General features: G+C 43.5%; 1 protein-coding gene across 4 annotated transcripts in view; it reads right to left on the reverse strand.

Moving 5' to 3' along the window:
- The window catches only part of GMDS (GDP-mannose 4,6-dehydratase), a 623,184-nt gene that overhangs the window by 99,366 nt on the left and 511,047 nt on the right, over positions 1-12,771 (reverse strand). For 3 of the 4 annotated variants that reach the window (XM_031012261.2, XM_019029923.3, XM_055390905.1), the window contains exon 9: positions 3,891-3,987. In XM_031012261.2, the coding sequence (XP_030868121.1) occupies positions 3,891-3,987 (97 nt within the window). Of the gene's footprint in view, positions 1-2,907; positions 3,988-12,771 lie in introns of those variants that run through there. The other variant, XM_063707286.1, reaches the window with a different exon arrangement.

Genomic DNA, 12,771 nt, shown 5'->3' on the forward strand with positions numbered 1-12,771 from the left:
AGATATTTACTCTGTGCCAGACACTGTACTAATAAGTACTTTGCATAACTGACTCTGTTAATTCTCCAATAATTCTTTGAAAGAAGTCCTATTATTAATCTTATTTTTAAAAATGAGGGAACAGAGGCACTGAGAAGTTAAGGAACTTGCCTATGGTCGCACAGCTAGTAATCAATAGGTTTCAAACTCAGGCAGTTTGGCCAACAGGCCCACATTTGAGCTAATTACCACTTTCTCTCTAAGAATGAACACACGATGCAATAAATCTGTGCATCAATGTATTCATGTATAGAAAATTATACACAAGACAGGGGTCTTAAGTGGCACAGAACTCAAGTACTAATGTTATCATCAGCAAATACCAGAATTCAGGAGTGATGGAAAATTTAAAGTCTAATTTCCAGGATCAGGCTCTCTGTGGTAACAAACCCCTGTAGGCAGAGTACCAAAAAATGTTGCTCAATTGAGCTTTAATTGGATGTTGCAGTCCTTAGTCCAGAACAAACACTTCGAAGACTTCACACTGGTACAGAAGCGATATTGAAGGTTTTGAGGCACTAAATCAATGAGGAAAAAAAAAATTACCAGCACACGTGGAACTACGCCCTCTGTGGAATCACTGGTGGCCTCTGTCAAGCTAGTACCTGCCTTTGCTGAGCAAACGGCCATTTTTGAGACCATTCTGAGTCTTATTCAAAACATAGTATAAAGCTCTATTTCCCTTTAGTCTTGCTGTAGGATATCAGTGTTCTGAGACCTGATGTGTCCTCACTATTTTTTTTTTCAAATTTTCTTTATGGCATTTTTTTTTTAGACGGAGTCTCGCTCTGTGGCCCAGGCTGGAGTGCAGTGGCACGATCTTGGCTCACTGAAAGCTCCGCCTCCCAGGTTCACGCCATTCTCCTGCCTCAGCCTCCTGAGTAGCTGGGACTACAGGCACCTGCCACCACGCCCGGCTAGTTTTTTGTATCTTTTTTAGTAGAGACGGGGTTTCACTGTGTTAGCCAGGATGGTCTCCATCTCCTGATCTTGTGATCCACCCGCCTCAGCCTCTTTATGGCATTTTTTTTTTCCTATCAGTCATTCTGAAATGATTCTAAGAAGACATAGTTATTGGTTTGAGTGTCCCTCTGTGCAGAAGATCTTGGGGGACAGATGACCTAAGCTGATCGGTGAAAGCACTTTTACAGACTATAAGAAGAATAAGAAGCCTTTGGCATGTGCAGGATGGACTGAGTCCCTGAGAAGGAAAGATTCAGTTTAGATGTGAGAGAATTCCACATGTATCCTAAGTTGAATGTAGACAAACCTCAGAGAAGCTTGGTGCTTTTCAGGACTCATACAAAATGGCTCTAGACCATTGGCTCTTGGGACCTCACACCTAACTAAAAGCTTATTTACAATATAGTCTCCAGTTCTGGTTACCTTTCAACTGGAAGAATATTCTCACCCCTGAGGCAATTCAACAGGAGGCTGTCAAGTTGATCCAAGTTTTAGGAAAACTTGTTGTTCTGAGGAATGAGGTTAAAAGTTTAGTCTCACCATACAGGAAAAGCTTACCCAGTGGAATATTAAGTTGAAGTGGAGTGAATGAAATTAATGCAGCCTAGAGGCTTAGAAAGATAAAATGTAGTTCAAGATTCAAAATTGGACAGTAAAGGGAAGCTCAGGAGAGAGCCAAATCAGTGCAAAAATAAAGCAAGCATATGAAATCAGACACCACTCTTATACTCAAAGAATGCTAGTGTCAACAGAGCTGCAGAACAGGTATGATGATAGCATTTGAATGAACAAAAGAAACGGGAGGGATGCGGAGTCGGTCACGGCAGGAAAGGGGGTCGATGCAGATTCAAGAACAGTCTTGTTAGTCTGAGGGTCCTTTTCCTGTTCAGTGAATTCTTTTGTTCTGTGTCCTTATCAATCCCACACCTTGTCTAAGTAGGAATGACAGACAAGCCATTCTTAACGACTTCCTAGCTTTTGAAACTATTTTGGTGTCAGAGAGGGAAAGAGCCACATTTAAGTTGTAAAAATTGAGGTTTCTGTTGGCTTAGTAAATTTCCTTCTCTGAGATGACCATTTTTGATTGTAGATACAGAAAAGCATTTGCATAAATATGTGATCTGTGCAATGTTCCAGAAAATTGACATCTCTGTGGCACCTCATCAGGCCAGAGAGTCAAATGGCAGCAGAGCTCAGGGCTCCAGCCGGCAGTCCCTGCTATGTCAGCACAGCGTGGCTGGCATCTTCCTCCCTGAGGGCCAGTACACATCCTCTCCTAGGCACACCCACTCTCCATTAGCACCGGGAACAATGGTTCACTGTGTCAGAGCCCCGGCCACGCCCTGTGCCCGGACAATGCACAACTCCACAGCCCTACCTCTCCCAAGCACTGGTTACTTCCTTTCCTTTTTATTTCCTCCTGTGTGTAGAGTGCATGAAATACAGTTTTTTCCTTCTGTCTGAAACAAGACATTTTAAAGAGTGGTAAATGATGACCGATTCACTTTCAGTCTCTCCTCACTGGGGTTCTCCTAACCTCTCCAAGGTTGAACAACAGATAGGAATTTGGTTCAGAACACAGGGAAAATGGTTTCAAAAAAATTCAATTTTCACAGTTAATGTTCACTTCACTAGGTAACACATATGAACGTTTCTCTCTAGAGATGATGCTTTCTATTATCTTTAGGTATATTTCATATGTTGAGTTTTGCTTCCATAGTGAGGACGGACCTCATTAAAGCAATAACAGCAAGCTAGGCAGCTTTATAAATTTAGGAAAGGAGGATGTTATGTTCTAACAACCATTTTTTAACACAGGAAGTTCTGTATTTAGAAATTCGCCCATCCATCTAGCAATCAGTCAGTATTTATTAAGTACCTACCTTGTTATAGTCTAGTATAAGATTTTCTTTTTTTTTTTGAGATGGAGTTTCACTCTTGTTGCCCAGGCTGGAGTGCAATGGCGCGCGATCTCGGCTCACTGCAACCTCCATCTCCTGGGTTCAAGCGATTCTCCTGCCTCAGCCTCCTGAGTAGTGGGGATTACAGGCATGCGCTACCATGCCCGGCTAATTTTGTATTTTTAGTAGAGATGGGGTTCCACATGTTGGTCAGGCTGGTCTTGAACTCCTGAGCTCAGGTGATCTGCATGCCTCTGCCTCCCAAAGGGCTGGGATTACAGGCGTGAGCCACTGTGCCTGGCCTTAAGATATTTTTTAAAAGTCCCTATTCTCAAAGAGTTCACAATTTGGTAAAGAGAGAAAGACATGTAAACAAATGATTATGGTGAGTTATAATAGGTACTATAATAGGATTATGAATAGCATATAATGTGGATACAAAGAAAGGAGTGGGAAGGAATTTCAGCAGTACTGATGTATTGGCCAGAAAAGGCTACATGGACAGGGTGGTCCCTGACCTGAGTCTTATAAAAAGCAGAGGAGACCATTTATGGTATAGTGTGCAAGTATGCACTTGTGTATGAGTACACAGACACAGACATAGACACAGCTGGAGAGGACCCAGATGTCCTGCAGGTCTGGGACACCGTTGTTAAGTCAGGCATCCTGTAGGTTATCAGGGACCAGCCATTAGAATAGGAGACCAACATGAGGAGATCTGCTTGTGATGTGAGATTCCATTTCTGAAATCAATGATTTCTTTTGGTGGGTTTAACTCTTGTTTTCCTTTATAGAGCAATGAAGTTTGTGGTAAGAATGATAATCTCAAATTGAATTCACTGTGTTCTGATTTTGGAAATGCACGCTGAAGGATGCCAGGGAGCTGAACTGACAGCTCCAAAGGCTGGCAGCAGGCATTCCATGAGCGCATTTGCCCAGCCAGCCAGCCAAATGTGGCCACGCACTGGGTGGCCAGAGAGTCCTTACCACTTCAGTTGGCCGGTAGTACTTGAGATCCACAGTCACGTGAACTTTGCCGGTCTCTTTACATCTGCCCACTTCATTTTCATTCTTTCCTTCCCACCTGTAAGGAAGATAAACACTGAATCAGCTCCTAATTGCTTGGAAACATTTGGCCATGCTGTAGCACCTTGGGATGCCCCAGCCCTCTCCCCGCAGGAGAGCTTAAGCTCATTAAAACCACAGCAGCACAGGCTGACGCTCCACCTGATTATTAAAGCAACGGCGACTTTCAAAGCCTTTCTAGATCTGTTTTGCAAGGGCAGCGTTTTTTTCCTTTTCAAGAAAATCATGACGAATTCAGAAGTGAGACTTTAGAAATGAACAGATTAGCCAGAAAATAAAATTGGGGAACTTTCAGGGATTTCAAAGATTTTGTATTTCTCTAGACGATTCTTGGTCAATTCATTATTATTAATTAATAAATTATTATAAATTAATTAATATAAATTAATGTCTTCTGTCTTCCCTTTTTTTTCTTTCTTTTGTAGTTTTAGGGATATTCAGTGTTAATTCAACGCATTCCATTTGGGAATAAGTTTTGTAACCTAATTAACCATTCAATGCATCCCTGGATCACATACAAGTTCTCCTGCTCTCCCATCAATGGTGGGCCCCCTTAGTAAGTCTCAGATGATTAAACCTCCAAAAAGTACAGAATTTTTGTTTCCTGCTGAGTGAGGGTATATCAATATTACTTTCCTATAACCTCCTCTGACCTAGCTAGGATACTGTTTGCACACAAGTTTCCTTCCCTGAACATCCAAGGTTGACAGCAGTAAGGATCCCAGGAGCGAGTCCTCAAGTCCACACTATGCCGGATGAGCTCATATGCTTCGAGATTACCTTCTCGCTAAAATTCTACTTATCCATTTTATGTTCTCATTTTTTATAAATCAAGCCACTCGCTTAATGGTAACGTCTGGATGTCTATAATATTATAGAATTTGGGTTACTTATTTTTACATATGAACTTTTTTGCAAAGAAAGAGAAGAAATTAACAAGTATGACATGTTTGACTTTACTGTTTATCCTTAGAACTGGTTTGCATTATGAGCTGGAGATGAATCCTATGGACACAGGACAATTCTGTGTGCTCTCGGGGTCAGTCACCATGGGGAAGACAAAATTAGTTACCTGACTATGTAAGCTACAGGCACCACTGAAAATGAACATTAAATGTTGATCCCAGTTATATTTTGGAATAGGTTGAGAATTAAAGACCTAAACTGGCCTCATAAGCCTTATTTCTGATGAATCACCTGAATGTTCTGTCAAATCACTTCTTGGTAGCAAAGGGGAAATATTTCACCGTTGGAGGAATAATCAGTTTGTTAGTGTGCTGAATTTACCAATGGACTCAAGGCAAATATGAAAATTGTCCTGTGACACAGAGAATTATATAGCGCAGTATATTGAATAATATACAGTTGTACAACTGGTCATTTCCCCATGACTTTTATATTAATTAATTAACACAAAAAGGGATGTTTGGTAATTTGTTTTCATTTCTTTCTTAATGTTGATTAGATCAATTTGGCAGGTCATATAGGTCTAAGAATTTCAAAGCAAGGGAATTGGTAGGTAGGATCAGAGCTAAGTTTTTGGAAAATTCACCGGGAAACGGTAAGTGGATGTTTTGGAGCGTGGAGATTGAAAGCGTTTTAAAACATAACCTAAAGGAATGATGACCCTCATACATCTCCTGTGGATAAAGACCAAATCTTAGCTAATATCCACAGGAAGGGAGGACAATTGGTTAAGTCATTATTATTATTTTTTTTAAATAACTATCTAATTCTAAAGTTAATTGTTTAAGTAGAACCTTTTAAAAAAATTTTGGTTAGGCTTTCAGTAGATGAAAGTATATTTGTATTTCACAGGCATGTTTTATCCATTTTTGCTCACATTTCGTTCTTCGCAAAGAGAAACAAGTTCAGCAGATACTTGCGTGATAGTATCTCCAACCAAGTCAAAGGGTTAACAGAAATACCATTTACAATTCTGCTGACTGATTTTTCATCTGTAGCTGGCCACGCTGACTTATGTGCACACCAATATTCCACTGTTCTTTCACTGGTAAATCTCAAATGCCACAAACATGAGAACTGGTGATTCAAATCTATTTATAATTCAATTTTTAAAAAATCACACACAAACACACACACATATTTAAATCGACAAAGCCTTGGTAAAGACTTGGAGAGCTTTTCTTGATTTAGGAGGGAGCGTGTGAGTCAGGAGAGGACTGAGGCCGTGCCTGAGGGGTCTTTAGACTTTGGTGGGGTCTATAAACTGTTTCTGTGAAGAGCCAGACAGTAAATACTTAAAGCTTCACAGATCACATACAGTCTCTGTTACATATTTTTCCTTTCTCCTCTTTCTTTTTCTGTTTCTTCTTCCTCCTCTTATTTTTTCTTCCTTATGATTTTCTTCTTTTTTTAAACCACCCTTTAAGACTGTAAAACCTGTCCTTACCTCCAGGACAGTAAAAAAAAAAACAAAACAAAAACAAAACAAAAAGGGCCTCAGCTGGGATTTGGCCCACAGGCTCCGGTTGCCCACTCCTGCTTCGGCCGATCAGGTTAATAGTATCGCCTCACCCTCAGCTGAAGGAAAGCATTTAATTCCTGTTTACAGCAGCGGCCTGCACGGCTAGACTGCTTGAATTTTAGTGTCTACTACTGATTCTCTTTGATTGCTTTGCTGGTCATAGACTCACATTTGGGATTTGTAACACTAGCTGAAATGGGAAAAGGCTGAAGGAGAAACACTCCCTCTCTGAGGGGTTTATTAAATACAGCCTGAAAGTCAGACTTGGGTCTGGTGCTACTTTGGCGCTCAACAGGCACCAGCTCCCTTGCACGACTTTCTTGCCACTGTCTGAACGCTGTCTGCTGAACTTCCATCTTGCAAATGCTGTCTACAGTCAAAACAGTCTCTAAGGGCATGGCATTGCCCTCTACAATTAATACAGCTACATTGAATAAGCAAATGTAATCAGGAAATGGCTCAAAGCTGAATTGAGTTGGCAAAAACCACTTTCTAATTTGCACCAGGTCTGAATGAGGGCAGTAAGCAAAAGTTTCGGCCAAGTGCCAAAAAACATTCAGTTACAACAATACATGAAACACTTGTATTAACAAGTAAAAGGTAACAGCTAACATGTCCTAACAAGTGATGTTATGACTTGAAGCAGGGCTGCTCTGTTAATGAAGTGACGGTGGCTTGACAGAGAGAAGAGGATTCGGTTAATTAACAAGAGTTACTACCCACTAATTGAGATCAACAGCTCACCGAGCAGGGATCCTGTATAATTCAATTTTTAAAATAAATTGTTGGCTCCTAATAAGCATTAAATAGCAATAGAAAGCAATGAAGAAGGCAAGACAAAGCGCTATGAAAATCTACTCAACTCGGCATTCCTTTGAAGGAGCAACAAAAGCAAAGTCAGCCACATGAGTCAAGTTTGGGGCTATTAGACCTAAGTCGGTGGGGGCGGGGGAACAACACACTCCTTGTAGTGACCATGAGTCAAGTTTGGGGACTATTAGAGCTAAGTGGGGCGGGAGCAACACACTCCTCGTAGTGACCCAAATATCATAAAAGCTCTCAGGGATTATTCTGAAGAAAGGCTATTTAATTAGGGTATGGAAGTAGGAAGCTGCAGGAGCTAAAATTTAGTCAGTGCCATAAGGCAGGCCTGGAGGAAGCATTAGCTTGTGGATAAAGATGGTGGTTTTCACACACTTTTGCTCCTTCCGCAGACCCCTTTCAAAAAAGGAATAAACTCACATGAGCTAAGAGGGCAGGAAAGAGATGTGAGAAACCAAATTCTGGAAGCTGGAAAGCAGATGGATGAGTGTTAAAGGACTTAGCAGAAGTCCTAGAAAAGTCTCCTAAACCAACAGTGGGAGAGCTGAGAATGGCCCCAATTTACACTTGCAGAAGTTCCCAAATGCTCAGGAAGTGAGACCTGATTGCAAATCTCCATAGGCAGCAGTCTGGGGCCTGATTCCCTCCCCGATTCCACACTGCTTGGCCACTCACTGCCTCACCCTCCCTGAGGTAGAAGGTGGCTGGACTGAAGGCTATAGGCTCAGTGAAGAGTAGGTCACCATGCTGAAGACAGAGGAAATTAGGTGATTGTATGCATGGTGAATACTGAGACCCACCACACAGCTCTCTCTGGGCTGACAGTCAGGCCTATTTCCTTCCAATGAGGACACTGGGGAGGCTCCTCTGGGCATCAAAGATTCTCCAACTAAAAGGTCCTGTCAAGTCCTCTTATAATAAAATAGCCACAAGATCTAACTATGCTCTCAAAACTCACAAGTAGCTTTTTAGGCCCCCCACTTTTAAAGAAGCAGAAAACCAAGTATCACGAGACAGGAAATATATAAGGAAAATCACATATATGAAAAATAGAAATCCAAACAAACAAACTGAAAAAAAGCAACTTGGAGGAAGTAGAACAAGCAGGGGGAGGAGAATCAGAAACAAAATAAAACAAACAAGAAAATCCCCACATCTACCACCTTTGATATCCTCAGACAGAGAGATCAGGAAAGATATCAAACAAACAAGAACAGGATACTACATAAAAAGAAACAACGTGAAACACAGGATTTCAGAAGTTGAAAACAAAACATAGAAATTCACAATCCAAGAGACGATTTCGAAGATACAGTTGAGGAAATCTAATCTCCCAGAAAGTAGAGCAAAAAGGTGTAGACATGAAAAACCAGAAGAAGGAAGATAAGAACATTAGAGTGCCTCAGGGCAGTCAGTATAACAGGATTTCCAGAAAGAGAGTACAGAAAAAATGGAGCAGAGCAAACAACTCTCTTAAAATAAGTCAAGAATACTGATCAAAGCAGAGAGGCACATCCATTTCCACACCGAAAGGGTGTCCTCCAATAATGAATGGGTCTAGACCCACCTCACATCAAGTTCCACACCACTGGGACCAAGAGAAGGTCTGAAACACTTTCCAGAGGGGACAGATGGGACTGGGAGTCAGAATGGCTCTTGGTTTCCCATGGTGATACTGCAAATTAATAGGCAATGGAGTAACACCTTCAAAGTTCTGAAGGAAAATTATTTCCAATCTAGAAATATATACCAGCAACATTATTAATTTTGAGATTGGACTAGAGATATTTTCAGGTATATTTTGTCACAAAGTATTTGTTTCCCAGGCATCTTTCTCAGGAAACTAATTATGATTTTACTTTACCAAACCAAGTAGTCTTGAATAAGATGTCAGGAAATAGGGGCTCAGTGCAGGATAGCAGCTAAGAGAGCCCTCCAGAAGAGCATGAAGTGACACAGCAGGGTTTGACCTTCTGGCCAGTCCACATGGGGTCAGGTCAGAGGCTCTAGGACTGCCTCAGGAAGATGTGACTGACAGCCCAACCGGGGTTTGAGAGCCTAGAGAGGTGATTTGCACAGCTGGAGCAGAGTATGGGGTAAAGTTAGTGGTAAGTACATAGGAAATGAATAGAACAGAGAAAGAAGGCATCTGTTAGCTCTACAGTAAACAAATGACAATTGTACATAGAAGATAAAATAGGCCGGGCATGGTGGCTCACGCCTGTAATCCCAGCACTTTGGGAGGCCGAGGCATGTGGATCACAAGGTCTGGAGTTCAAGACCATCCTGGCCAACATGGTGAAACCCTGTCTCTACTAAAAATACAAAAAATGAGCCAGGCGTGGTGGCGGGCACCTGTAGTCCCAGCTACTCGGAAGGCCGAGGCAGAAGAATCACTTGAACCCGGGAGGCGGAGGTTGCAGTGAGCCCAGATCGCACCACTGCACTCCAGCCCGGTGACAGAGCGAGGCTCCGTCTCAACAAATAAACAAATAAAAATAAAAAAAGATAAAATACATGTGGTTTACTGGAATGCACAGCATTCATCAGTCATGGTAATGTAGCACTAAATATTGACTTGACTCCAAAATTAAAATATAACAATTGAGTATTAAGAGAATGGAGGGATGGGTCAAGGGGAGAAAAAGGGAGCAAAACTCTTGTTTTGAATAAGAGGAGGCCAACAGATAAGTCCTAGAAGGGAAAAATCAATAACGACATGTTATTTGGAAACATGGAGATAAATGCCAAAATAATTGTAATACAGTACAATAGACTTTCCAGAAACAAATAATTATCTTTAAATAAGACAGTGTACCACAGCAGAACAACAAACATTTCTGTATGTCGGAAAGGGCCCACAGAGCACCCCAAACAGCAGAGCACAGAACATTCCCTAGCAGATGGGCTTAGCCAGGGAAATGGGCAGGGAGGAAGCAGAGGGTAGGAGACAGCAGGGATTTGTGAGAACTCCTGTAGAATGATTAGAGGACTAGGGTGCTGGGGTAACTGGACAAAAACATCTAATAAAGAAAGGAAAAAAGAATTATAAATGTGAGCTTTGTAAGTAGCAGATGTGAGTGACTAACCCCCTCCCCGCAGGCCCCTCTACGTTGCAGAGAAAGCGAGACTGCAACGAAGATGGGCCTCAGCACACCCCAGCCTGAGCTCTGCCCCAGGGATGGGTATTCTGTCGCACTAGCTCTGCTACAGACCCAGCACTTCCTTACAGGATTCCCCTGTCACCCTGCCTCTGGATGGGGAGGGGATGACATCTTTGGCTCCATCAACATTCCAGATCCTGCACCACCACAGAAGCCACTAACAGGGTGGGCAGATGAAATCTGCAGAGAATACAGAGCAGGCAACCCTGGGAAGAGGCAGGCCAAGGTGAAGTATGCGACCTCAGCAGCCCAGGGAGGAGGGCGGTCAGCACTGCCAAACTGTGATGATGGGCAGATGTCAGGAGGATGCAGGGACTCAAGCAGGGCCCTGGGCACATCAGAGAAAGCTACTTGGATAGGGTGTTGGGAGCTGAATGGATGGGGTGAGGCTGTGTGTGGAGGTGGCTCCTTGATGCCTTTTGGCAGAACAGGGGGAGAGAGAGGCCAGGCAGTGACTGGAGGGACCCCGATTCTGGAGGGGCCTCTGTAAAAGATGAGAGGGAGCCTCAAAGGAGGGCCAGAGGCCAGATGCAGTGGCTCACGCCTGTAATCCCAGTACTTTGGGAAGCCGAGGCAGGCGGATCACTTGAGGCCACGAGCTTGAGACTAGCTGGGGCAACATGGTGAAACCATGCTAAGTCTCTAAATACAAAAATTAGCTGGGCCTGGTGGTGTCCACCTATTGTCCCAGCTGGGCCTGGTGGTGGTGTGCACCCATTGTCCCAACTACTTGTGAGGCAGAGGTGGGAGGATTGCTTGAACCTGGGGGGCAGAGGTTGCGGTGAGCTGAGATCGTGCTACTGCACTCCAGCCAGGGTGACAGAGTGAGACTCTTGTCTTAAAGAAAAAAAAAGAGGGCCAGGGCTGAGTGGGGAGGCTGAGCGGCAGCCTGAGCCTCTTGAGCAGGCAGAAGGGCTGAGGCCACAGGCCAGGAGGAGGCACTCTTCCAAGGGGCATCAGGGCAACCTGCTAGTGGGACAGGGGAAAGGAGGGCGGGTGCCATTTTTATGCTTGGGAACCACTGTTTTAATCACAGAGCACTCTAACATTTAAAATACAGCGCTAGTGTAAACGGTGAACCCTGGGTCTACGAGAACCTTAGCTGTGCATGGCCTCTTGCATTGCTACTGAAATGGAGGCTGGTTAGCCTCCATCCATGCCTAGAATTCTTCCATCTTATTTATGGTAATTATCCTAAGTAAGGGGCTTCTGGCAGTACTAAGCCAAGGTGTTATGTTGTAGTTAAGGAATAACCATCTACAACAAAAAATGTGAAATTTAAATCCATTATACAGCTGTTCATGTAGAAGGCACTTCTTAAGATTAACGCCTACATCTATTCTGTGATTTCTCTATCGTGGGGCCCTTATGAATGCCACTTGCTGAATTCATATGCCAAGAGGCAGGCAAGTACCATCATCTGCAGTGCATAAATGGAAGAACACAAATTCACAGGGCTGAACAATTTACAGATGGCACGTGGGGAAGGGGTGCTGGAGCCAAGACTGCCGAGCCAGGCTTCTGGGCTGCCCCACCCTGGGCCCAGACACCTGTTTCACGTGGTCTGAGCCAGAAAGGTGTGGTGCCCTCTCAAAAGGGCATGGCCATTTTTGTGGGGAGGCCTCCTCAAACATTAATTTCAGTAAGAGTGGTCAGCTGGTCAATACTTCCCTTGCTTTCTTCTTTTTAGCAGTAGGACTGAGAAATTACTTAATAGGGAGGCTCTCCTCTAAACAGCCTTCTCTTATGCTTCATCCCTAGGAAGTCAGACTAGGAAGATGAATTCAACAGAAAAAGCCTTGTGAGGTGGTGCCTACTGAGGGTAGCTGAAGAGACCAAATAATAATAATGATAATGATAACAAGACAAGACCAGAGATGGCTCTCCTCGGCTGTGAAAATGACAGTGAACAGATCTTCTGATGCAGAGCTAGCATTTCAAAGAGCCTCAGCGTGTCCACGCTACCTCGCACAGCTCATTAAATGCGCTCTAGCTGCCTGCTTCATTTATATTTACCCAACTGGGGCATATTAGCCACCCCCAGTGGATAAGGATGGAGCTTCTGCTGTGTGGGGGAAGCAAAACTTACAGAGGCTTCCTGCGGGGCCACAGTAAGTAGGCATGCCAAAACGACCAGTGCCCAAGTACCCCCAGAGTCGCTGCCACTGTTCTGGGCCATCTGCATCTGTACCTCTTTCACCTACACGACTGTGTCTATCCATCTCCCTTCCTCCCACCCCCACAAATCTTCACCAAGCACCCGCTAGGTGCCAGCCAGTAAGCTAAGCCAGTTGCTAAGGACACGGGT

This window comes from Gorilla gorilla, chromosome 5 (genome assembly GCF_029281585.2).
Source record: "Gorilla gorilla gorilla isolate KB3781 chromosome 5, NHGRI_mGorGor1-v2.1_pri, whole genome shotgun sequence".
NCBI lineage: Eukaryota > Metazoa > Chordata > Mammalia > Primates > Hominidae > Gorilla > Gorilla gorilla.